The sequence below is a fragment of the Ptychodera flava genome, chromosome 19, assembly GCF_041260155.1.
Source record: "Ptychodera flava strain L36383 chromosome 19, AS_Pfla_20210202, whole genome shotgun sequence".
Classification (NCBI taxonomy): Eukaryota; Metazoa; Hemichordata; class Enteropneusta; family Ptychoderidae; genus Ptychodera; species Ptychodera flava.
In genome coordinates this window covers 37,342,776-37,370,452 of record NC_091946.1, presented here as the reverse complement: position 1 = coordinate 37,370,452, position 27,677 = coordinate 37,342,776, and the positions used below count along the sequence as shown (strand labels likewise).

The 27,677-nt window shown below is 34.9% G+C and overlaps 1 protein-coding gene across 2 annotated transcripts in view; it reads right to left on the bottom strand.

Moving 5' to 3' along the window:
* Positions 1 to 623: 623 nt before the first annotated feature.
* LOC139119447 (filamin-A-like) overlaps positions 624 to 27,677 on the bottom strand; it is a 58,832-nt gene continuing 31,778 nt past the window's right edge. The window contains exons 2-19 of one of the 2 annotated variants that reach the window (XM_070683263.1): positions 24,272 to 24,479; positions 21,806 to 22,085; positions 21,219 to 21,330; positions 17,165 to 17,400; positions 15,742 to 15,906; positions 15,100 to 15,241; positions 14,492 to 14,662; positions 13,252 to 13,281; positions 10,678 to 10,821; positions 9,914 to 10,039; positions 8,992 to 9,138; positions 7,727 to 7,834; positions 7,183 to 7,368; positions 6,362 to 6,466; positions 5,426 to 5,602; positions 4,985 to 5,134; positions 4,140 to 4,307; positions 624 to 3,392 (exon numbers count right to left, since the gene is read on the bottom strand). In XM_070683263.1, coding sequence (XP_070539364.1) covers positions 3,148 to 3,392; positions 4,140 to 4,307; positions 4,985 to 5,134; positions 5,426 to 5,602; positions 6,362 to 6,466; positions 7,183 to 7,368; positions 7,727 to 7,834; positions 8,992 to 9,138; positions 9,914 to 10,039; positions 10,678 to 10,821; positions 13,252 to 13,281; positions 14,492 to 14,662; positions 15,100 to 15,241; positions 15,742 to 15,906; positions 17,165 to 17,400; positions 21,219 to 21,330; positions 21,806 to 22,085; positions 24,272 to 24,479 — 2,900 coding nt within the window. In that variant the 3' untranslated portion in view covers positions 624 to 3,147. The remainder of the gene's footprint in view (positions 3,393 to 4,139; positions 4,308 to 4,984; positions 5,135 to 5,425; positions 5,603 to 6,361; positions 6,467 to 7,182; positions 7,369 to 7,726; positions 7,835 to 8,991; positions 9,139 to 9,913; positions 10,040 to 10,677; positions 10,822 to 13,251; positions 13,282 to 14,491; positions 14,663 to 15,099; positions 15,242 to 15,741; positions 15,907 to 17,164; positions 17,401 to 21,218; positions 21,331 to 21,805; positions 22,086 to 24,271; positions 24,480 to 27,677) is intronic. The other variant, XM_070683264.1, reaches the window with a different exon arrangement.

Here is a 27,677-nt window from a genome sequence, read left to right as displayed (position 1 = left end):
TGTTACGTATTCGGAAAATGGCACTTTAATTTTTTCTCCTGAAAACCCCAGGGGAGGGGCAGCTGCCCCTGAAGGCTACGGTCATGGTCACACCACAAATGTGTGGTGACCGTGATTAAAGATTGTAATAAGGTTGTACACTAATGCATTAATAACCCTTTCAGGCGTAAACCCTTAAATATACTAAATATAGGGGTAGTTCTGGTAAGATACTAGAAAGTCAAGCCTGAAACGGTTAAAGTGTAGGTGTAAAACAACAGAATGCGTCCAATAAACTGCGCCCTCACAATTTGGTCTACTTGTATTACTCGTATCCAAGTACAATAGGCACGACCAGACACTGCAAAAAAAAATCCACATAATTGTGATTGATGGTCTTACAGATTGTTAGATATAAGAATTGTCATAAGAACCCTGTGTTGCATCAAACAAATTACTATAAAATTTCGTGCACTTTCAGGACTTAGACAAACTGCTTAACACAAGTTTCCACTTTTTCCTTATTGGAAAGGCAATATGAAAAAAATAAACAAAAACCAAAAATCAATTGAATTTTCTTGCTCACCAGCAGCTTAGATATATTTAGCACTCTCTAGACAAAGTGATACACACAGCTGATGACCTGCAATTTATGAATTCATTTTTATTGACCTAAATATAGCATATCAAGGTACAACCAAATTTGACATAAATGTCATCAATGTTACATCCCTTGCAAATATCGAGGCTTGTTGTGTTCATTACAATCGAAGAAAGACAACAATGTTGTGTGACATGGCTGCATGCTGATTCAAGTAAAAGTTTTCCCTTTTTAGGGTTCAAGATGCATATTTAATAAGGGCTGTGGTTTCAAGATGGCCGCATTCATGTACAATTGTTGTAGTATGGTCATCTTCTGGGCTGGCAGAAGACATGAGATGGTGCCCATAGATTTTTTAACAAAATAGACTCAATAATTGCAAACCCAAATTCTCTAATTCCAAACAGCAATATAGTTCGGAAAGTAGGTGTATGTTAAAAACGTTTCCATAATAATTGAAAAATACATAATGCTGCAATCTGAGAAATTTACACGATTTCATTAAAAAATTCAAAAATATTGAATATTGGAAATAAATAGCCTATTGCGGTCAGAGGGGTTTGAGAATATTCTAAAAACTCTAAAAACTTAGTGTGCAGACGACTAAATACTTTGCTTTTCATAATTTTGTTTTACAGGCCCTCAATTGTACTCATTTTCTCAGTATATTGTAATGACAAACATTGCTGTCTTCGAATCAACAAACGTCCAAACGTTACTCTAACAAAACAACATAACTAATTTTTGGTGTTTCTGAAAAAAGCAAATACTCCTTTGTTTTGAGAGACCAGTTTGGTTTTTTGCCGACAGTGTTAATAAAATGTGACTAGGAAACAGTACTTTTGTTTGGAATATATATCACCATGGTAACCATGATCATTTCTATCAGAGGTATTACAGTAGCTGATCTTTTCCATTTTCAGTAATGCCGATGACAACAATTCAAACTTCATTTTAAGGTTAAATAATCATGGATTTTGCAAGTTTTTGCACATTGCAGTCATCTGAACAGACAAATAATTACCCTAAATAGATGAAGAGGAATAAAGATATTTTGATATTCTTCTGTTTTGCGCAAAACAGGATTTGGGATATTCTGCTGACCATAAAATGAGGGCTGTGTGTGTGTTAGTGTATTCAACAAAAATTGATGGCATAATTCTAGACCACAAATTACTTCACACTTTGATGGCAAACTTCTAGACCAGATATCGCTTCACACAAGAATTCACAATATTTTGCCGAATTATTTACCAGTAAATAACCATATATCAAAATCAGACTTTCACTCTATATTTCATAATGGTTACATTTCATTAAATTTCAGACTTTCCTGGGAAACAGGAATTCCTTTTTTTTAAAAACATGGTTTGCTGACAAAAATTGACCAAAATGTAATGAAAATGGAAGGACCTCTCTGTACAATTCTGACATCGGAAATTGTAGTGATGTCCTTCCTTTCAAAAAGTCTTTACCCAAGCGGAAACAGTACCTATTATAACTACATATACTGCCAAATTTTGGACTAGTATCTATCAACATATAATACTTTATGAAATTTTATTCAGATATGTTCTTTTGTTCAAATTTGCTTTGATGAAAGGAGAGGCCGTAATTAGCTGACTAAAATTTTTCTTGATAGTCAAAATGTAGCGTGATGAACAGATGTAATTTTTGCTTATCTACATAAAAAATGTACTTAATTATTATTCTTAAAATATTTTGATAGGAAATTTAGTAGATGGGCCATTCTGTCATTTTCTTAGAAACTCTCAAAGACCAGTACTGTTCAAAATATCAATTTTTAATTTCTTGTTCTTTTGCCTTCGCCTCCTGTCATCCATTGCCTCCTATCCATCATAGATGGCGCTGTTCATTGATGCTGATGGAGTCATATAATTCCAAGACGAATGAACAACACGATGATCAGTTTAGTACAAAAGGGTTAGTTTTGAAACCACATTACATTTTGACATTTATGATTCATGTCAATAAAACAGAAATACTGAATACATTTTGAGAAATTTTTTTCTTTACAAAGTCCTCCTCTGACCCTAGAACCTCATTTAGGGCTAATTATTAATTCAAGTAGATTATTTTGTTGTCAGATGATTGCTTTAAATAACAACAGAAGACCTATTTGCTAATTATATCTTTCAGTATAGATTGCACATTACATAAACACATTGTAATGATATATAATAGCCATTCTTTAGAGTTTTGTGGAGTTTCATGCAAGCATTACTCAATTTTAGCATGAATATCTGTTTTGAAATATGAATGACTAACCCCAAACATCGTACTGAATATCCTTTATTGTAAATTGTAATATTCTTGTGTATACTGTATAAATATTTAATAAATTCTGCAGGAGTTAAAATATGTCAAGTAATCCAGGTCACTCAGAGGTTAAAATGTCAACTGCCATATTTTGAAGTTATAACTAAAACAACTTCATAGCACGCATGATATTTGTTAAATACTCATTGACCCTATACAAGTGGCACAATGCTATTGTTTGCTATAGTAATATTGGACTTATAATCAGAAAAATGGGCGTGGTATGATTAAATTTCCTCCTGCCAGCCATTTTGATCATTACTACTGATGCTGCCAGATATCGGATATTTTCTCTGAACTTCTTCAAGTTCTTCACGCGTGTCCACAATTTTCATCTCGAATGGACTTCCCGTGACATTCTTGTCAGACCACCTTACAGATACTGTGTAGTCCCCAACTTCTAATGGATTGTATTTGACAAGAATTGTGCGATCTTTCTGGTTGTCTCGGGTCATCTCCACTTTAAATGCTCCTGTAATTTTTTGAAAAACAAAAAATATCCATATAATGTTTTAAGCCCCAACACTATCAAAACTCACCAAAATATCTGTTTTTACTTTGTAATGCTAGCCTAGCTTTGTACTGATATACAACAGTCTGGCTTCACATATTGGTTCTTCAAATTTTCTTGCTACATATTTCTTTTTCTTGATTCATATAAGGATTTTGTTTTGTTTTAAGGTCTTTAAATTTATGAGATACATGCATGATTAAAAGCTACAGTATCCAAGAGCAACTGAAGCTGACATGCCAGCTAATGTTGAAGGTGAACAAGCATTGCATTGTGTTTCACTGTGTGTAACCCATGCAGCATAATTTAAAGGGGAAATAGCTGTAACTTTTGATAGTATCTTTCATCATATTTGTACTATCAAACAAATATGTGTTCCTATTCTTCTCCCTATAGAGTGTTAAAATACAACGACACACACTGTGACAGGGAAGTTTACTGAAATGTTTTTGATTTGTGAACAACTTCCTGTGATTGCCCTGGCAAATACAATTATGGCTTTGTAAACACATGTTTATTTGTTTTTAAGTGCCAGAAATTGCATGGTTACCCCCCTTTTTTAATGATAATTTTGAAAGAAAATAGTTTAAGTTTAAGTTTCTTTGAAAAACTTTAAGTGAAACTCTCACTTCAATTTCACTGATCAGATTATTGTAACTGGAGTGAGCATGAAGAAAAATTTGAAAAAATAAAAATTGAGTGAGTAACCTTTTGGTCCATGTATCCTAACTTTGAGTTGTCCAGCTCCAGCTCCTCTGGTTTCACACACAAACCTTCCGTTGTAGGTTGCTAAGATACCATGTTCAAGTCCAGGTCCAAAGCATCTGACCTTAGTTGCATCTGGGGGGCCAGCTACACGAACTATGAACGGACTCCCTAGGGTATTGAGAAAATTCATGATCTCTGTTAATCCATTATCAAGAAGGGCATTTAACCTCTATCATTTCAGTGGCATGATCATGTGATCATAAACAACCAATCATATGGATAGGTTGCTGTTAATCTAAATTCACGTCTGTGTAATATAACACCAAACAATGATTGACTCTTTCAAATGTCACTTGTTATGTTATCAGTGATTTGCAAAGATGATTCGCGAGTGTCTGATAGACTCACAATGAAAAACAAATGCTAATGCAATACTCAACGTTGGTGGCGCTTTTCAACAGGTCCCTTATATTTGTTCTATACAGTGTGCGAGTGCAGCAACTTCAGAATGTGAAATTGTGTACACAGTTCAGTGAAGGGTGGTTGCAATACATGCAAAATAATGATAGTCAATATTTCAACTTCTGGACAGTGTACATTATGAGGTGAGGTCATTCTCTCAGCATCCATGACAGAAAATAAATTGTCCCAAATAGTATATGTCACATGTACATCAAATTAACACAACTTGCAGGTCGAGTGTCCAGCTAAAATAAATTGAAAAAAGTCAGCTAAGACTAAATAGGTGAAAATACAAATCATTATAATGTCAATTTTGATCTACAATCCAATGCAAGAACATGGGATTGATTACTGGGGATTTAAATTGGGGACAAGAATCTCACCATTGATATGATCACCGCCATATTTGATTTCTAGCATGTGTCGTCCCGACTCCTCTGGTTTTAAAGTCAGTGTGTAGGTCCCATCATGATTGTCCATAACTTCAACATCTGCTGTGCTATGTGGACCCATACACCGAGCTGTCAATTGCCCTGTTCAAGTCACAATGATCAAAAATGTATTATTTACAGTGTCTGACTTGGTGTGTTGAACTCCTACCAATATCATGGTATAATCTTGTAAATATCTAACTTGAAAATCTCTGTTATTTATGAAATTGTATTGCGACACAAATTATTCATAGATTGAATCTACAGGACATAGCAATTTGTTTCTTACGAAAATATAATATTTTTAACTTTTACAATCAACGCTATACAATATTCAGTGTTGACATTCCTAACAAGCACATATTTCTTACATTTATCACCATAGCAACTTACCTGGCCCTGCATCCTTTGTATCTATGATGGATCTCATCGGTTGTCCCACGATACCTTCTCTAACAGCATTCCCTGTGACCGTGACTTTCTCAGCTCTAGCCGTCTGTGCAATGGACACTTTGAAAGGTGAACCTTCAACTTGTTTGTCACTCCAGGTAAGATGTAGAAGATACGCACCTGATACAAGAAGAATCATGAGTTTTTTTATGTAAGGAATAAATATGTATATTTAAGACCTCTATTGATGTTTGTGGTAACCCTTGTTTCTGATTCTACCTACAGACATATTGAGCGGCATTCAACTTGCAAACAAAACCTATACACACTCCAGTATATTTTGACTAAAATACACACATAGATTTGTTTTTTTAGAATCACATTCCTAAGATTGCCCTTTTATGGTTGCTGTGAAAAGAATGAATTTTTGAAATTGATGTTTAGACTAGACGATTATCGGCTGTTCTACAGCTTCTGTCAACTTTTATGAAACTCATTAAAATTTACACTTTTTTCATCTTTTGTGAAAATCAAATTTTTAATTTTTCCCGTGGAGTCAATATAGAATGGCTGTCATTCTGACATTGATAATATGAAAAATTTTGCATCTTTACGCAAAACATTTGCGGAGTAATCCTCAACTTTAATTTATGACAGGAAAGAGTTTAAAGTTTTCTCGAGAACATTGAAAGCTAACAATGCAAAATTTTAATTGTCATGGCATTATACAACATTAAATACACTACAAACAACAGCATACAAAAAAGAAAATATATGCTTGTAATATCAAGTAGTATTTAAGCTCAAAACAATTCACATACAAATATTACTTTCCTCATCATGATCAATAAGTGCCTATACAGTACAGTGTTATTTGGGACAGATTTAGTGACCAGTGCCTGCAATTCTATAGGGAACAGTTACTGAGTAATGTCTTACCAGCAGTTAGTGGAAGATACTTGACCCTGTAAATGTCATTTCCAAGTGGTGATAGTGTTAATGGGATATCTTCTTTGAGCCCACTCATTGTACATTTTGGGTCACCTGTGAGTGAAGAACACAAAGTTTTTTTAAAAAAAGAATGAAATAGTATAAAATAAAATTCTGTAGTCATTGTGAAGAAATTCCTGTTCATTAAAATCTGGAAAAACAAAAATATGTCAACTGGATTTAATTCACTAAAATCTTCTGAATTCTCTCCATTTTTAAAATATACCCTGAAAGATTTTCTGAGAAGTATTATGGAAATATTAGTAATTGGTAGTTTGCATATTTTCTCAACAGCGTCATCTCAAAATTATAGATTTAAAGGAATACAACAATTGAAAAATGTAGGAAGTATAAGTAACAATGGCCAGCGATTTTCTGTGAATAGACAGGTCATAGAAACTGAGTTGATGCTATTTTGATTATTGTTAATAATGTTTAAGTGTCAAGACAACACTGTAACATCAAGAAGTTTATGACTAGTTTGGAGAAATTTGTTCATATATCTACATATTATTATCCTAACCTGAAACTAAAACTATGATGATCATTGCACAGAACATCCCCTATCTGTAACAGTTACTGCAATTCCCCTTTTTTTTTACTTTCCTTGTAAAACATTGATCACGGAGATTTCTTTCCTTCCAACACTTTGAGAACAATGTTTCAGTCCATGTTTGTTGAAACAGTATGTGAGATAATTTCAATATGAAAGAAAGTCAGTCACTATAGAAACATTAAAAGTAGTAAAACAGTCGCTTGGTTACACTTACCTGGTCCAGCAAGTGATCCATCTATGATAAACTCACATTCTTCATTGACCTTGCCCTGTTTCAGACCACGGCCAGTACAAACAACTTTAGAATGATCTACTGGCAGAAGTTCACGTGAAGCAATGGCTGCATAGGGTGAGTTTTTAGCAGGAAGACCAGATAGATAGATGTGTAACTTATGATCACCTGTAAAAAAACAAACAAAAATAATATTTACCATGGTGCCATATTATTTTCACAAGTGCTACAAAGTAAGGAGAAAAATAGCAATAAAGCAAGTTTTATTTGTTATAGCTTACTAGAGCTACTCGTATATGTTGCCGTTTACACCTGAAAGGTTAATGAACTTTACATCAATTATTAATTAGTTGTATGTATATAACAATATCTTTACATTGATAGATTAATTTACTATCCCTCCTTCATTTTCAACTGATATTAACCATTACAAGGTTCCATAATGTTACCTTATTCCTCCTATCCAATGGCAACCCTTCCTTTCCCTTGATGCTTCACTCTTACCCTGTTACTATAACTGACTCACCTTCCTCATCAGGAACAAAGGACACAGCATATGTCCCATCACTTCTTTGATCAATATTCATTGGCCGTTTAGTGCCATCCGGACATTCAACTTCTGCTGACAGCGCTCCTAAACAACATAAATTGTAGAATTTAGAAAGAATTCACAACCCATAGTGCATCAAGGCCCATGACGTGCTATCAATGAGAGGTTTTTGTAATCTTGTGAGTGGCAAATTTGAATTGATTGTGTGATAATAGTTGAATCACCTCACAATTCTGTTTATATGTAAATATCTATATCTAAAAAGTGGGTATCACCTCCTACATTTCTTATTGAAATTAAAAAACAAAAGGTCTACACTTCTAATTTGTTGAGGGCGCTCTCTTTCTCAATCACCCATGAATAGTTCTTCATGGTATTTTGTATTGTTGAAATTGAGACTTAATAAGGTAGATTATATTGCGATTACAGTCATATTCACCATTTTACTTGAGCTGACTTGCAAAATATGGAGCAATTTATTTTGATTTTGCTGGTGAAGATCAACAAGTTTCAACAAAAATTATCACAGTTTGTTTAAGTACATGATTGCTGTGATTATCGGTGATTTGAAGAAGGATCAAGGCAGCGTCTCTACAATAGAAAAGCTCTCGTTTAAAGCAGGATCACATTTATCATGAGCTAAACAACACTATAACTTATCAAATTAAAATATGAGATAATGCCACTGTGAACACTCTGGAGTGTTATGTCTTTTTAAAAATTTAATATTTTGTCAAACATGGATTTCAGAAAGTCAAATACAAAAATAAAAAAAAATTACTAAAAATGAATGAAAACACCATTTCTCATATCTTGAATAATTTATACTTCACACATTTTATAACAACAACCACATCTAAGTGTAAATTACAACAAATACGTCTCCGCTATTTTACCATAGTAGATATCTTAGAGTCACTGATAACTATAGCATGCATATGTTCAACTGAAGTTTAAAATGTGCAAATATCCCAGTGGCAAGGTGTAATAATTTTCGATGTACATTAATATTTTTCAACTTCCAAGCACCAATATGATGAGGGAAAAGTGTTAGAGTGTTGAACTGAAACTAATGTGATGGTTATCAATTTTATCATATCTGGTATCAAGATAATATGTTTAATGTTTGGCAATTTTTAACCATATTTGATGGCTATCATTGATGGATCATGATCCTGAGTATAAATGTCAGAGATATATGACTCTGGAAGAGAAGATGAAAGATGGGAAAAAACACAGACCTGGTCCAGCATCAGCAGTTTCCAATGGAATACTGTACTTCCTACCAACTGTCAGTTGTATCAGTCCATTCTGATCAATATTGGGTATCTGCTTGCCAATCACTGTGATTTTCCTCGGATCAATTATTTTGGGATGAAATGGACTCCCTGCAAGAACAAATCAAACATTCAGTACAATCACAGAAAGTCTCAGTTATTGGAAATTCTCTGTTGTGACATACAGCTCATCAATTATACAAATATATCAGTAAAATGATCAAAAATTGATAAGAGATTTTAGGGAAGTGACAAAAAACTGACACCTTATTCTTTTACTTTTCAGATAAAAGTCAAAATTTATCTTAGTTTGATTGATTTAGTCAAATTCTTTTGACCAAGTAAACTGCGTATGTGTCTGACAATTCTTACAGTGTTACCATTTGTCATCTACAAGTGACGCTTTGAGAAGAGCCACCATGCGGCACCATGTGTGACTTACCTCTTCCAGAAACAAAATATTTGTATCAGTCATATCAAAAAATTTGAAGAAAACCTGCTTCTCAAAACTTTTTGTAATCTTTGCATTGAAGTTTGTCCATATATACACTAGCTAGTAGATCATGGTTTTATTTTACGCAAACACAGGCAGGATGAAATGGGAAAAGTGATAGAATACAAAACAAGCAATGGAAGGACGGAAGACTGAATCAAAATATGCAAAAGAAATTGAAAAGAGGTGAATTAAGAAATTTAAAATTAAAATGCAGAATAAGGTTTTCATTCAGGTTTAAATTTACCTGTTTCATATTTCAGATCTGCATTCATTGTTGTAAACAGTTACCTAATAGTTTTGCAATAGTAGAAAACCATGGAAAGAAAATATACAGACAGAAAATTAAATTTTCTCGATGATCAAAAATTATTTCAAAAGTCAATGTATTACCTTGAATGTCTTTGCCAGCCCAAGTGACCTTGACATTGAAGAGACCTGTTTCAACTGGAATGTAGGTAACACTGTAGGTTCCGTCAACGTTGGGATCAACACTACACTTGGCCAATGATTTGGGACCTGACATTGAACAACACCAGAAATTTTAACTTTGTAGGTGCCATGGTAACTGTCTATGGCACAAATAAAAAGACTAATCTACGTTAGTCATTAAGGACTGTGGGAGAGTCTGCCCACACCAGTGCTATATTAACATCTACTGTAAGGAGATATACTAGTAAAATTGTTGTCACATTTTCATGTGACATAAAATTGAAATCACGTCAAAAACTTAGTTAATATCCACAATTTTTATATCCTCTCTCATTTACATACTACGCTGAATGCAAACACACTAATTAAACTTTGCATCAACCAGCACATTTATCGACAGGTAAACCATAGCATATGATGAACAAAATGGCTGGATTCTAAAAACTGATCACAATTGGCATGTCGACATTGTTGTTTGACAAAACTGTGTCATTTCACAGTATGGTTTGTGTTGACAGGTGCAATTTTTTTCATGGTGTTATGAACCCTCTTCACTTCATAACTTTGTTATCTTATTCGATAACTATCTATTGAACACACATTTCCAGCCATTAGCTATAAAGTTAACAGACAGTGTACACAACTGTATCAGTTATTTATCTACATCTAAAGGGACCGCTATCATGGGTCATTGATCTTTGTCAAAGGTCGTTAACCTCACTGACCTTCTACTTGTACATTCAGTTCTCCTTTTCCCGACCCTCTTGGATCAACTGTAAAGTAAGCCGGCTGGTCTCCCTGTCCTCTGTACAGACCATCTCCAGTTGCTGTCACCTTTGTGGCATCAATAACTTCCAGCTTTAATGGATCTGGAGGACAAACGGAATGATGGATATTATGTCCCAACATCACATGATCCACAAATTGTGTAATTAAGTTGAGTTAGACAAGGACATATCTAATAACATTACATGTTGCCATGGTAATCATCAAATTTCTACATATGTGATCAGAGAATAAGGGTTTTAAACATGGAAATTTGACATTTAAAGTACAAAAAAACTATTAAGGACAATATCTTACGTAAGTTGGGTGAAATTTTGACGAAGTCTTTTATTATCAATAATCATATTTGTAACTTAATTTGGTGGAATCAAAGACACAGTATGGTAACAAAGAAAATTTGCTGAGAATGGTTTAACAGAAAACGTCAGCAACAGATACAGATGGGTCACTGCACATTGGCATACACAGATACTGGCTAAATTCTGATAGAGCAATGATTGGTACAGGCATTAAAGAAACCTACGACTGCTGACACAAAGATAGGAAAGAAAAATTGATAGACAGGTAAACAAAGTAATATTCATTTTCAATATGGAGAGTCTGACTGACTAACCAACAGACAGACTTTATACACCAACATAGAGACACACAATTAAACACAAATAGAATTAATAAATTATGACATTATTTTTCTGAAGGTCAGTCAGTGTTAATAGTAAGAAAATAGAGCAGACCATCACAATGTTTTTTTTATTAATTAGTCGTTAATGTTTTCTCCTTGTTTGCTGCAAGGAAAATTGCAATGTTAGTATTAGCTATATGCAGCTGTTAAGTTCATGAAAATTGCACATCTGATTTAGTATCGAGTCACTTTAGCACATATCTGACATTCTTGTCCACTGGTTTTATCACAATGGTTTCTTTGTGAAATGGATGATTTTTGCAATTTTTTTTCACATGAACGGTTTAATGTAAAGAATTACAGCAACAGTGCATGGGTTGGGATATGTCACTGAAATGTGTTATGGACAGAGCCTGAGGTACAGATCATAAAATGAAATTGTGTGCCCACTACTGTATGGAGGAATTGCAAACTCTGGACTTTTGAACTTCACATTGCTTGGGTATCAATGGTAAAGGTACTGTAAAAGCTGGTTTTGTGATATAACTTTACAATTCTCGATTTCCATGAGTGTGTAGATAAGTTGTTGATTTGATTGAGACTAAAATTCATTACATAAACATTTTGGAATAAACAGGATTTTTTATCAGATGTTGAAATAAATTCTGTGACATTATTGTGAAAATTGAGTTGAATAAAATCTGGGACAAAAAGTGATGAGAAAGTGGTCAAGAATCATAACATTCCCAGGATTTATTTCCTAAATTTAGAAAGGAATCATTCCAAAAAAGTTTTATATTTTTAGGAACAAGTAAGTATCATATTCAGCAAACTTTCAATCAACAACTGAAGCAACAAAGAATGACAACAAGTTGGCATCAATGAAATCACTATTCCTCAGTTTTTAGGCAGAAGTAAAATATCAACAAGCATACTGCTTCAATTCGGGTTCAAAGTAACACTGTTAGGCCAAAAATACTAAAAATTTGTTTCTTTTCAGGCTTCAAAAGTTAAAAAAGGATACGGCACTGTAATTTTCTATTTGAATATTTCAGCTCAAGGGATCCGACTATAATATGAAAACAACACAACAGAATAATTTGATCAAATGCAATTATTGTGGTGTTCTGCAAGAAGACAATGTAATGTTCAAAATTCAAAGCTGTACATGGCAAATATGTGCTTCTACAGACACTGGCATTTTCTGCCATTCATATCATATCGTCAGCTTTTTTATACATGTATTTATTTTCGTCAAGTAATCAAACAAGCTGATACAGCTTCATAGACGAGAAACAAACCCGGATTTTTTTTGTTCTTAGCCTTTGAATGCCAAAGTCAATATTTATCTTCTGTATGAAATATAACCAAGGCAATTTTTTCAGCTTTGGACAATATTGTTTTGGATTTTCTCCCTTATTTTGATGAAAACTGTAGCCCATAAAAAGTGGTGTCAATGTGGTCCAAAATTATGCAAGTATTCCAAAAAATCCATAAAAATTGATAACATATTGTACTAAAGTTTTGGTCGGGAAAAATTACAGCTTTGAAAGGGTTAAGTATGCATAACAGTTTGATTAATCTGTGATATACATTGACAAAATTTCTTCAACTTTCCTAATTTCCTCGTCAAAAACTTTTAACCAATCATATTTTACCAAAGTGATTTATCTGAACAGAATGGATGCAAATATTAAATCATTCAGTCTGCATTGCTAAAGCACCTCGACGTTCAACGCCAACTTTTCATCATCCGTGTGTTTTCTAGCAGATTTAGTAGATGTGCAACAAATTTTGACGATGATTATGAATGGATTTTGCGTTAACTAATGGGTATGGATATTTAGCAATGATCATGAGTGAAATGGTCTTTGCCGGACTATTTTCTTACCACTTAACACCTCTAGATTCAATGGTGACCCTGTGAATGAAAGTGTGAAAAAAAAAAACAATTCTGATGTGGTTTTATGACTGTAAAGATGAAAATAATTGAATGGAAGGTGCCCTAGGTAGCTCCATGCACGGATCACCGGAAGTAAACCATTGTAAACCATTCTTCTCTTGGCTTTAACTTGGAATCTGAATGTATCGGTAATAATAGTGTAACAATGTACCGGTATGTTATGCTGAATTCAAAAACCAGACAGTATGTTGAGAGTTGCAGTGCTGGGATTACATTATCATGGTGCATACAAAAGAATAGAACCAGGGCTGCCAACAAGCCAATTTTGAGAAACTACAACCATAGAAGTTTCACATATAAGTAAATGTATTTGAAGAAAATTATAATTCTGAGTGAGGGAAATAGTAGTTCTTCTTAACAGCCATCTTGCTATGATTTGAAAATTCCCCCTCCCCCCTGGTCAATATGTTCTTCTTTCTCCAAACTAGCAAATCTCCCTGCTTCCCATCCCCAATCAAAATGATTCAATCACCTACATTTCTAAGGAAGTCCCTCAAAAACAGATTTTCTCACAAACAGCTTGTTGGCTGCCCTTGAAATTAGCTGGGCTGAAGTAATATTCTCTTGATGGATCAACATTGGATGGTAATACACTAAATCCATTGAAATATGAGCTAGAGTTGCAAAGATAGTGATGAGCTGGCTGAAAGCATGCTGGAAAACAAAAACAGTGTCTTCACTTTGTGATATATAGTTCAGTATAGTAAATTTGTTCTTCATTAAAAACCTTTGTCAAAATCAAACCACCATCAATCAATGTGTAATTAAAAATCAAAGATGCTCAGATCCAAGATGTTATTTACAAATCGCGTTCAAAGTCACGTTAAACAGTCTGAATCAGAGTGAAAGTAACTAACTGCTGATCAACGCAGTATCAAAATTATTTACAAGAAAGAATCCAGTACAAAACTATGAAATCAGTGTGAGATGAGAGCTATTGAATAAGCTCTCATATCACAACGGATGACAGGTATAAGTGAGAATTAGAGTTTTGAAGTATAAAGGACTGGGAAGCAACTTTTTTCAGTTGACAATAATAAATAAGTGTATCATTATTCATTCATATAAAGCAACATTCATGTCGCATGACATCATTTGACCAATGAGACATACTGGTTATGAGGTGAAAGTTCAAATGCAGGTCAAAGGGCAAAATTTCATATCTTACCAGTGACAATTTGTCCTGCCCATTTGACGTTGACAACATGTGATCCTGCTTCATTGGGTTTGACGTTGACTGTGTAGATACTACCAGCCTGCTCAATGCTCACTGGACATCGTCGGTAACCATCGGTAACTTCCACGTCAAGTTCTCCAGTTCCAGCTTCACTTGCATCAACTGTAGTTTACAAATTAAAATGATCATATCGAAAAAATGTCACTTTTAGCAATTTGCTATATGTTTTGCTCTATTGATGTAATTTCTATGCATTGGAAAGTAGGTCTGAATAAAATATGCCACCCATAAAATGAAAGAATATATGTTGAAAAACCAATCTTATTATTGTTGTTGTAAGCTATGTTCAGAAAGAACATATGAACATAAAGAACATCTTTTGATTGCACATATGTAAATTTCTACCTCAAATATTTTCTTAAAGCCCCATTCATGAGCATAAATAATATGCTTCTAGTATGGATACAGTAAAGCTGTTGCAAACGAAATGATATTAACGACTAATTTTCACTCAAATACAAATTTCACTCGGATGTCTTTAATTTTTAGCATTTAAATCTGAAACAACACATTTCCATGGCAACTGAACAATATCTCACTTATGAAGACTGCTTCTCCTCCAGCAACAATAACATCTGTGGCAGTAATCTTGACTTTGTCTGGTTTGGGTGTCAGGTCTGGTTCAGCAATGACATCAAAAGGTGCACCTTTCACGATATGACCACCTGCATAGACTGTCACCTGATGAAAGGAGAAAGTGTAGTCTAGGGATTAATTGCGTGATGATTTGTTATTGTGAAGTAGTTCTGTGTTACCCTTCTGTCACTTGATCTTTACGTAACACAGTGAAATGTCAAGGAGTAGAGCACAAGAAGTTTTGCTTTGCATAGCATCACCATTTTCAATTGTTGATCAGTTTGGGCTGAAAATTTTACCATAGTTCTATTATTTAAAACTGCCAACAAGATCTATAAAATAACACTGCAAACAATTGCAGGTACACAATTGAGTACAAAATCTGAAAATTTTCATTTAAAATGCCGTTTCACTCAGTCCTACTTGAAGAAGATAATTCCTTAAAAATTCTTTCACTTGGAGAGTTAATATTTCCATGCTCTCCAATGCCATAGCCAGGAAAGATTTTGAAACAAATCAATATTCACTCATTTAAAAGTTCTTCCCTAGTCACCTGCAAACTTCAACAGTTGTTTTAAAAACTGTTTACTTTCATATCACCTTACCTTGTGTTTGCCAGCGTCTTTTGGTGTGAAACTTGCAACTGCTTTCGATGAAGATTCCGTCGCTGGGGATATGGTGATTGGAACACTGCCATTGGGTCCCTCTATTGTTGCAGCCAAATTCGAGACATCTATTTTGTTTTCAGATGATGTTACTGTAAAGGCAACCTGAAAAATGAAGAAGTTTTACTTCAATTAACTTTGATTAATTTCTATTGAAAGTTAGGCATACTGATTTTCGTTTCCATAATGCTAAATTTATTCTGTTCCAGATTATGTATATTGCAAACTTCAAAGCAATCCATGGGAGTCAATTAATAACAAACACTGATATCTCATTTACGTTAAAGATATCACACACCAAGTCATTAAAGAAATATTATAACCAAAATAATAAATAATAATATTCTAACAGTTTTGAAAAAAATACACGTTAATAAGTAACACAAATACATCAACTGAAATACAAAGTTAGAAAAAGTTTGCAGTTTGTTAGTGGAATATTTGAAAAAATTGCACTTTGCCAAATTTTGCTAAACTGCAAAAATATTGGTCTGTATATCAACAGGGATTGTCCACAAACCATAAGACTGTAAATGTTTTCTTGCCATCGTATCACTCGGAGGATTACACACAAAACTGTCTTAACCTGTATTGTCATTTTAACGTAGCATAGCAGCTATAATTCAGTAAAAACAACAAATAAAAGAAAAAATCTGACAATTTAAAATTTCAAGTCACCTCACTTCATTTTGAGAAATAGTTTATTAAATTTTTCACCAGCTGGAAAGCCATTGGTGAAAGCATTCTGAGTTCAACACAGTCCTATGTTTGAGTTGAAAAGGTGAACACAAGGCATTTCAGACCTGATTTGGGACCAGAACAAGAAACTACTTTACAACAGAACAAAATAATAGAAAATACACAAATCACAGCTAATGGAGTTTGAACCCTTCCATTATCATGTTTTCATACAAAACTGTTGTTTATCAATGCTAATAGTAGATCTATATTCAGGGAATCGGAGATTAATGGGTTAAAACAAATAGAGAACTCTGTCATTAAACGCCTTGCACTAAAAACTTTGTTTCCCATTTTTTCATTTTGGTAATGATCATAAGTTATAAACAATAAACAGACTTTTGTTTTGCTGCTACAGTAACTTTATACAGGTAGTGGTCTTAGACTGTCAACAGTGCCTAGTTTGCCCATAAAATACCAACATAGCCAGTGCGGTAACTACCATACAATTGGTATGAATCATATGCTTCTTTTCAAACAACAGATTGGCTGAAGGGCAAGTGCTGAGGGCACTGCTGGTGAAGCAAAGGCCACCACAGCAAAACTATCGACAGTCTAGCAGGTATAGTGTCCACTGCTCATTTGTTTTTTCAAAACTCAAATTCAAATAGTTAAGAATACTCACCTGTTTTCCAACAACTGAGTGTTTGATCTCTTTCTGTTCATTTTCATCAAACTTCACATCGATGTCAGAACCAGCAAATCCAACTTTGACCATCTCTGCATACCTCGGGGCTGGTTTCTTTGCATTACGGAAGCTAGCAGCGTACGCCATGACCGCCAGTTCCTCAACTTCTGGGTTGGAGAGTTCTTGCGCAGTCAGTGGTGGTGTCAAGTCCAGTTTTTTGGATGCTTCAATTCCTGTAATAAACAGCAGTGTGCGATCAGGTCCGTGAAGTGTTTCAAAACTTCATTAGCGGTGCTTATATAAATCTTACTTATCAATAGATAATACTAAATGTTGCGAAACAAGGAAACCTTAATAGCTTCCTTATTTTTGTTGAAAGACTGGCTGATTTCAGGATTATCAAAGCAGGAAGTACTAGCAGGGTTGTTTATCTATAATAACAGGTCACGGGTCATGGGTCTGACAGTATACCTGTTCTCATACAATTTCAGAGCAATTGAAAAATTGCAAAAATACTTGGTAAAGCACTTTTCCAAGAAAATGGAAACCACATAGCTATGCAGAAATTTGGGCATCTGAAGTGTGTGTACATATCAACCATTATATCTGACAATATGAAAAAAAATTATGAAACAATAATGTGTTAAAAACCTGCCATTAGCATTAAAGGTTTAGACTATTAGATAAATCATGCAAGGTACTATGACGACGTAATCCATAAATCGATATCTGAGTAGTTAAAAAAAATAGTCTATCAACCCATCAGGTTTCTGATGACATCCTGGTGTCAGATTACACTCCTGACCTTAAAGGACCCTTCACCTGACTGTCTAAGTGGAACATACCATTATTTCTGAGGATGAGTCAACCAAATTAGAGGGACAATCCAAATGCAGAACTGCAGTGTCAGAAACTTTACACACGGTGTTCTATGTTCATTTGCTTAGCAACCAACAGCTTTCAAACAGTTTCCACAGATCTCAGTATTGGAAATTTGAGGAAAATAGGAATAAGACATCAGAGCAGATAACTTCAAAAAGTTGCACACCCTAACAAAACAGTACCCACCCTGCTAATGGTGTCCAGCATACTATAAACCTGATCACGATACACGTGTACCTCACCTCTATCCAGAGTAACAAATTATTTCCTTTTGTCCGGGGAATTGGCCAAAACTGTTACTTGATAAAGGCAGGTGGGCAGATAGATTTTTCTTAGTCATCAGATTTCCAAAATGTTATTTTTTATTTATTACGTCAGCATCTCCATGGAATACCAATACAGAGTTATTTTTGTCTGTTTGCATACCTCATCTGACTAAAAAAGCACCGCCAATCAGAACAATGAACAAATGTTAAAATCTTGGTGTACGCAGAATCTTTACCATCTTAGTTTTTCGAAAATCCAAAATTTAATTTTCCTCCATAGAGTTAACTCGGGATGGTAGCCATTTTGAATTTCAATTATGATAATCGCAAAATGTTGGGTAATTTGTTTTGCTACTTCCAAACTTTGCTCGGTGACTCCCGATTTTCACTGTTGATTTGGTAAGAGAATGGTTGAAAGTTTCATTTCGAAAGTTTGAGAAAAAGTTTAAGGCTTTCACTTTCGAGACGCATACTACCTTAAGCTACTGCAAAATTACATTGTTTGTTGAAATACAACATTAAATTTATTGTAACGTTGTAACACAATTCAGCTGACATATCTTGATTGCACGCACGCAACACAATGAATTCAAGCCGTGATTTCTTCCTATAAACACCACAGTAGTCACCGTACCTGTGTGCAACAAAGCAATTACAAATAGATGTCATTAGAAGTCAAAGAGTCATAATGTCAACCTGGAAATCTTGCAATGACAAATAAACTGAATGAGATCCACAAAGAAAGAAAAACAACCATAGCACACTTCATGAGCGAAGCAAGTGCTTGTATCATAACTACTAGGGAAAATTGACATTGACACAAACTTGGGTTTCAAGGACTTGACCTTCAAATGATTCTGACACCTCACATACAACAAACAAATAAACAAACAAACAAGCAAGCACAACAAAGGCTTGACTACACAAACATTGAAGGCTCTGAGGTTTGCAGCATTGGTACTTTAAAGTTTACTTTAGCTACTGTAACACAACAGCATTAAAATTGTCAAGATGGATATTGATAGAGCCATGGTTGTGTGAACACATTTATGATGCGATGGGAGTTTGATTTCATCTGCAGTATACAGGGCAAACACGGATTCGTAAGTGATTCAAAACCCAAATATAATGCTCATATTAGTATTAATTATGCCAATGAACTAATGAGTTTTAAATTGTTTCAGTATGAAAATTTAAAGATAAAGATGACTCATAAATGATGAATATTCATGAGCCTTGAATCATGCACTATCTCACGGTAATATCTTCTCATTCTTTCCAGTAAGGTCACAACCCGGTATCTGCAAAGCTGTGTTCTACGATTTTAATCCATTCAACTTCCTTTTAATCAATTCAACATAAAGGATGTCGGAAGTCTTGTCAGCTTTACCAGATTACACAGCTGTCAATAAACTTTTGAAATCCTAAGAGGAAACACATGTGCCTTCTGATCCATGAAACAAAAGAATGCATGAAGTGTGATGTCCCCATTGTTATTGCTACATCTCATACACAGAATGCATGAAGTGTGATGTCCCCATTGTTATTGCTACATCTCATACACAGAATGCATGAAGTGTGATGTCCCCATTGTTATTGCTACATCTCATACACAGAATGCATGAAGTGTGATGTCCCCATTGTTATTGCTACATCTCATACACAGAATGCATGAAGTGATGTCCACATTGTTATTGCTACATCTCATACACAGAATGCATGAAGTGTGATGTCCCCATTGTTATTGCTACATCTCATACACAGAATGCATGAAGTGTGATGTCCACATTGTTATTGCTACATCTCATACACAGAATGCATGAAGTGTGATGTCCCCATTGTTATTGCTACATCTCATACACAGAATGCATGAAGTGTGATGTCCCCATTGTTATTGCTACATCTCATACACAGAATGCATGAAGTGTGATGTCCCCATTGTTATTGCTACATCTCATACACAGAATGCATGAAGTGTGATGTCCCCATTGTTATTGCTACATCTCATACACAGAATGCATGAAGTGTGATGTCCCCATTGTTATTGCTACATCTCATACACAGAATGCATGAAGTGTGATGTCCCCATTGTTATTGCTACATCTCATACACAGAATGCATGAAGTGTGATGTCCCCATTGTTATTGCTACATCTCATACACAGAATGCATGAAGTGTGATGTCCCCATTGTTATTGCTACATCTCATACACAGAATGCATGAAGTGTGATGTCCCCATTGTTATTGCTACATCTCATACACAGAATGCATGAAGTGTGATGTCCCATTGTTATTGCTACATCTCATACACAGAATGAAGGAATCTAATTGGCACATTTAAGGTAAATAACAGAATCTTGTCTCAGGTCGGGTAAATGGTAATGTTCTAACATAATCTGACAAAATAACAGGGTGACTCCTGACCAAAGGTAGACTCCAATTGGGTTTTAGCACCTGTGGATGAAATACCATTCCATTCTGATAAAACGCTATGCATTTCTCAGTCTCCAATACATATACATGTGCCTTTTAATTAACTTGAAGATACAAACTCATTTTTATTTGTACAGGAAGCTGTAGAGGGGTCATTTAAAAGCCACAAATAATTTACAACAGTTGCATTTTCTACAATGGACGGGTTACTTTGTGGTAGTCACATTGACATGAACAGTGTAGACCACAGCAAAATGGCACTGAATGAATATTAATAAAGTGACCTCATTTCCACTAAATGTTAGTTAAAGAGCAATAATGAATTTATTAATAGTAACTGCATATTAATTTTTTGGCTGTTGGAAATGAACTTTGTTGATTAGACAGAAATTCTCCTTCCCAGTACAAGGATTGATATATCATTCAACATACCACTGTAAGAACTTACAATGTAGTAAACGCACGCTTACCTTTTTGACAGTTTTCAAGTTTATTGTTGCGATCTAGGCTGGCCCACTCTGGGCACACCTCACCACAGGCATGGCTGAGAGCACACAAAGTTACGCCATCATTCCAATCTGACTGTGAAGCAAAAACACACACTTTGAAGATGAAAACAGCAACAAATCGACTCGAAATGCACACTTGGATGACAAAAAGTGCAAAACATATGCATTCAGAGAGCAAACAATAATTTGCATATAAATAAGCAGAGTACTACACAATGCATGCCAGCATTGTATGGATGCAACCCGTAACTTTCCAAACATCCTTTAAATCTTGTGTCTACATTTCAATATTTACAATAATAAAAATAATTTGAATTTTTCTACATACTGAACTTGATACTTGCACTTTCTTCCATCAAAATTATTTTGCATTCATATTATACAATGTGGTTTGAATTAAAAAATGCACAAATTTTAACATTTTTATCATACACATATATTTAACTCATCTTTGCGCTACCCCTCACTGGATTAAGAATTTACAATTGTTTTGTTGAATTGGCATATTCCATATCATTAAAAAGGGGGGATGGGTAAAGAAAACTCACCTGAAAGTTCTGCACATTTAATTCAGGGGTGTTCTTTCTCACCCAATTTAGTGTTGCATACCAGCCAGGGCTTTCTTTCTTCATGTAATATGAAAGATATGTCATACCGCTGAGTTCGTCGATGTCTTCACTGCTAAGATCTTCAGGGGACAAGACCAGTGGGATTTCAAATTTTGCCTTGGCAATGTTCATGGCTTTAGTGCAGTTTTCCGATCGCTGTGATCTGTCTAAACTCCTCCAATCAGGAATCAGTCCTGGTTCGCAATACTCAATCAGACCACTGAAAATGGACAAAACATTCATAATTAAAGTGCCGTCCCGTAGCTTCAATTTTTGATGATTTTTTTCAATAATTTTGTGAGATACACAGAATCCAGCTTGTCATCTCAGCCTGTACACGTACCTGTGTAAACTGCATTATTTTAAACGCTGACAACAGATTCCTGGTCCAGACTAGAATTCAGACAAAGTGCATTTAACATATGGACACTGTGTTGACAAGCTAAATAGTTGGTGTTTTGATATGCTTTGGTGCAGTGTGCCCCTAAGGGAATTCAAAAATTATTTGAGTCAAATTAAATAAAACTAAAGTTTGTTTGAGTCATATACTTGCATGGTACAAAACACAAAACAGCACTTGACAATGTGAATTGCATAGACTCTCCTTGAAATTTTCTTTCTAGATAGCTGGAGATGCACTTTGATAATATTTGGATGTAAACTTTACCAAGTTTTTAAGCCACTTTTAATGTATATAATTCTGGGTTTTCTCTTTAAGAATTTTCATCTTGTAAAGGACTAACCTCTTTAACTGTAATTCATGTTACACAGTCAAGAAGAACTATTAGAGTATACATCCCTTAACATAACCCAGTGTTGCTGCCAGGAATTTTATATCAGGGGACGCTGTGTCCCACTACCATTTATTTTTGGGACATTTTGTGAATTTTGGGGACAACAAGCAGTTGTCAATCAAATTTTGCATTATTTCGTAACACATAAGTTTCACTGAACAAAATTCAAGCTACTGGGACAGTGTCACTATATGCTTGAATTTCAGGCAATTGTAGCAGTATACATATCTGCCGCAAATCAGAGCTCAGGCGGACTACAGTCAAGCAAATTATGATATCAAGTGCAGCGTTTTAATTACTTTTAATCATATAGCTAGCTCTGAAAGTACGTTGTGTAAGCCTCACAATAATTATGCAAAACAAAGATCATCATCAGTAACGGATTACTTGTAGACTACACCCATCACAGTTGACTCACGAGTGCGCCCGAGGTGACCCGCGCACACAAGAATGCGGGACAACAGGTTCCGTTTTGGGGACATTGTCGCAAGGGCGCGGCGGGCGCGTCCTGGCGGCAACACTGCATAACCCTAATGGATATCTTAACATAAGCCTAGGGATCCCTTTAACATGACCCCAGGTGAACCCTTAACATAACCCTAGGAGATCCCTTAATATCCTGTTGTGGTCCCTTAAGATAAATTGTTTTGGTAGAGGAATCATGACTGAGTATTCTTAAACAGTGCCTACTAAAGCCAGTATATTGTGCTTCACAGAAAGGAAATTGATTTATGTTGCAACTATGTAATGATTATAATACAGAACAAAAAGTTCGTGAAGTGTTATATGGAGTCAGTACACCCAAGAGATCACATGATGGTGGTACAATGAAATCCTTATGTACAATGGAAATTTACATAATTCAGTGCACATTCGTAAAAGAGATTGTTTGCACTATGATCCATCAAATTCTGGATTTAATCCATTGAGTTATGAGGCAGATCTGGCTTTCATCAGTGTAGTGTTGATATGTTACTGTAGTAGAGGGGTGATATGAGACCATTGTGAATTAGCTTGCCCACAAATAGCCACTTTCTTTATATGTTCAATATATCATGAAAAATCTGATTTTCAACATCAAAAAGAAGACTGAAAACTTCATTTACTCCAAAAGCTTCAGAATGAGTTCATACTAACAGCAGACCAGCAAAACAAAACTTTGAAAGTCCATTCATGTCACAATCTACCCAATACAGAGTCGTACAGCTAACATGTACATGCATGCATGCATCAATCCATGCATGCATGTCATCCATCCATCCATCCATACATATCGACACTGACTAATCCAACTAAGGCGCTTAAAATAAAATTCTTTGTTTGCCATCCACTTTCTGGTAGGTTTTCAGAGAAAATTAAGAAAACAAACAGTGTTAACAATACTACAAATAAAAATATTATTTTTCCCAAATGAAAATTGAGCATATGTTAATACACTCATGTTTTTGTCTGTGTTTTTTTCCCCTGGCTTGCTGGTAGGTTTTTCAAAAATCAAAGGACAGAAAACAAAGAATTTTCTTTAAATGGCCTGATGTGGAAAATCCTTATGAAGTCAAAGCATCATTCAACCCTTTGGAGATATGCAAAATTAGCATAAACTCTCTAAACTGACCTGAGAGCAATACCATCATTCCAGTCTGTGGAGAAATTCCTGATGTTGAGATCTGGGAGAACAGCTCGTACCCACATCAGCATTAACTTCTTTGGGGGTACTTTGACAGTTCTTGAACCACCGCTTGAATTCATCTGATATTTCTGGATTAGTCGCCATATCAGTCCAAGAATCAGCTTCATGTTACCCCCAACTACATCTTCATTTCCTGTCAGATATCAAAATATTATTGTACAGGTCAATAAGTGCAAGTCAATAAAGGCAGAAAAGCCTGATAAATTATGATATATATATCACCCTAATTTCAATTCCTTGAATAGATTATTCTTTAAGCACTATCTCTTGCTTAGAAAGGACCTGTATAAGCCATAAAATTTGCTGATGTAACAAAATTTAATTTCGAAATCACACTGCAAGTATACAATTGACTCTGCCTCAAGTACATTCACAAAACTAGTCACAAAAAACATGGTGAATGGCGCCCTCACAGGCCAAACCGTTGTTACTTATCAAGGAAGTTACACATAGGATATATGTGTACCATTTTAAGAAATCACCATGCAAGAAATCACTATCCATATCTTCGTGGTGACTTATTTTAACAATCTGATAATTTATGGTAAGTGTGTTTCAAATATGAGGCAATCATTTGTAACAGTGAGTCATCTAATTCACTAATATTCCAAGCTTACATCATGTGCCAGAAAGTGTAATGTTGACACACTCTCCATGCCACCTGTTGATTGTATGTTTGTTTCCTAAATGGCAACTCATAATGTTAGTTTTAAAGTGTTCTCACTGTGGATTTCAACCTGACAAAGTATATATTTCATCAAAATACAATAAAATGAGATGAAAGATTAATTTAAATCACAGTAATTATTTTACATTTTTTTATCACATTCAGAAGTTCAGACACAGAGGGCGCCCAATAACAATCAAGATTTATTCTTCAGTCAGTTTGGGAAAGTCTTGGAATTTATTTGAGTCACATCTTTACCATACATGTAATATTTTCGTAAGTGAAAGAGGGCAGTGACATCAGATAACTGACTACAGTCACTTATGTAGCAACAAAGTTGACCATAGAAATTGTCTGTTCCTATACACTGCTTTATATTTTGATGATGATGATGATGATGATGATTTATTTACCCTTTATCAATGTAGATATACAAAACTGTTTTTCCAATATAATTCATACATAAGTTACAGGGTAAATAGGAAATGGAAAAATAGCAAAACTGCTAGTCAAAGTCCATTTCCTCTATGAATACAATTATGATTAATCTAATAAACACATATTTGAGGGCGATAGTACATCAATTCTTGTGCAACATGAAATAATTCTCCGTCATGTCTATGGACGCATCTTTTTTATGTGTTTGACAATATTATTTTGAGGGATTGTCGGAAGGAGCTAAGAGATGGTTTTGATCTAATATCATGTGGTAGGGTGTTCCATAAAATACTTCCTGTGTAAGATATTGCATGTTCGCCCATAGTTGTGTTGATAGTTGGTACAAAAAGATTTCCTGTCTCTTTATGTCGAGTACTATAGCAGTGTGATGGAATGGAACAGTAATTTGAAAAATGATGAGGCAAGGTATCGTTAATTAACTCGTACATAAAAGAACTAACTTGTAATTTGTGAAGTTTGAAAATATCAAGAATGTGTAACTGTCGAAATAAATCGGATGAATGTGCTGTGAAATGACTAAAGGTCATTGCTCTAACTGTCATTTTCTGTGCTAGGTGAATACATGTCAAATGAGACTGGTATGTGGATCCCCAGACCTCTAGTCCGTAGGTTATATGAGGTTGAATGAAAGCTTTGTAGATTAATACAAGAATGTGTTTGGGAAGGTACTTTCTTAGTTTGAAAAGAATGCCTACTTTTTTCCTGACTGTAGATGGCAACTCATGTTAGTTTAATTTTGCTTCATGAGTTTGATAAAAAATAAATGGAATGTATAAAACAGACTGAACAACTACCCAATATGACTCAATACTAAGTGTTCTTCATACAGCGTTAACTAAAATGGACATTGCTCTTCTCTGATTGTTTCTCATAAATATCAATAGTGACAGTTTCTCATATTTTTGTCCATAGTTTTCACACATCACAGTATAAGCCAAAATTACCAGACTCTGTCACCAAAGTACATTACATATCACTCTTGCAAATATATTTTTCTATATCAGGATAACTGAATACTTCATTGATAACACTCGGTATATAGATATAATGTATCTGAAAGTTCTACTCAGCATATAAAAATATTCACCTACTATGAGATCAGCAATATGGCCAAAAAATGTGAAAGGATTTTCAGAAGCAAATCGCTTTTTATGCATCAACACACCAGTCTCTTCCTAAGGAAACTTGTCCACATTAGTTTTATGGTTGAGACATTCTGTGTGTTGTATATGTTCTATACTTTTGCTCAAATACTTGACAGAGGGCTCAGCTATAATCCATCACCTAGGAGACCAGTTTATGATACCTCTTATCAGTATATCTAATCTTTGAACTGGCAGCTGACCCCATTCCAGACACCCTAAATCAGTCAAATCAACATTCCACTGACCAAAATGCAACAACCCTACCGTGATATTGTTACAATGGTAGTGAACTTTTGTGTTGGAAATAATGCCTTTTTCAAAAGTTGGTTAACAATGACTTTCTAGAATGGATATATGTTGAGTTCATGAACACCAGTCTTGTTCTCCGAGACAAATAATCTAGAGTATGTAATCAATATTGGGAAGTGTCACATGTCCTGGCATGAACAAAATACTTGAGCATCCACGTATTATCACAAATCATACCCCCTGGGTTTTTTCCTGTAGTTCTCAATCACTGATATTTTCTCCTAAAGCCACAAACATACATTGCAATGATCATTAATAACTCAGCTGTTAAGTTTATCAGTATTTTGGAACATAGTAGGGTACGATGAAAGCAAAAAGCTGATGCTTCACATTATCGACTTTGAAAACAAATTCTCCATATTTGTTAAGATACAATGCATCTCAGGGACAGATATTCAGACTCAAAACTTTTGCAATATTCCTTTTGCCCACAATGCGGGGGTGGGGGGGGGGGTTCATTTTGAAGCTTATGGAGTAAAAACGCTTTCACCAGCTTAGTTTTGTGAAAGTCAGGAATTTATTTCCCCATAGAGATAACACAGGATGGCGGCCATTTTGAATGTCAAATATCAGTAATTATTATACATCTACATCGAGAACAATAGAATTTAGCGTGCGCTAAAAAGCCGTACGGAACTCGCGCCCGTTCCGTACGGCACGGTTTCAAGGCGCCCCATTCCCTGCGGCTGTATCTGCGCGTTCACTGTAGAACGGTTTCAAGGGACCCTTGGACGAGTGCCAGAACAAGTCT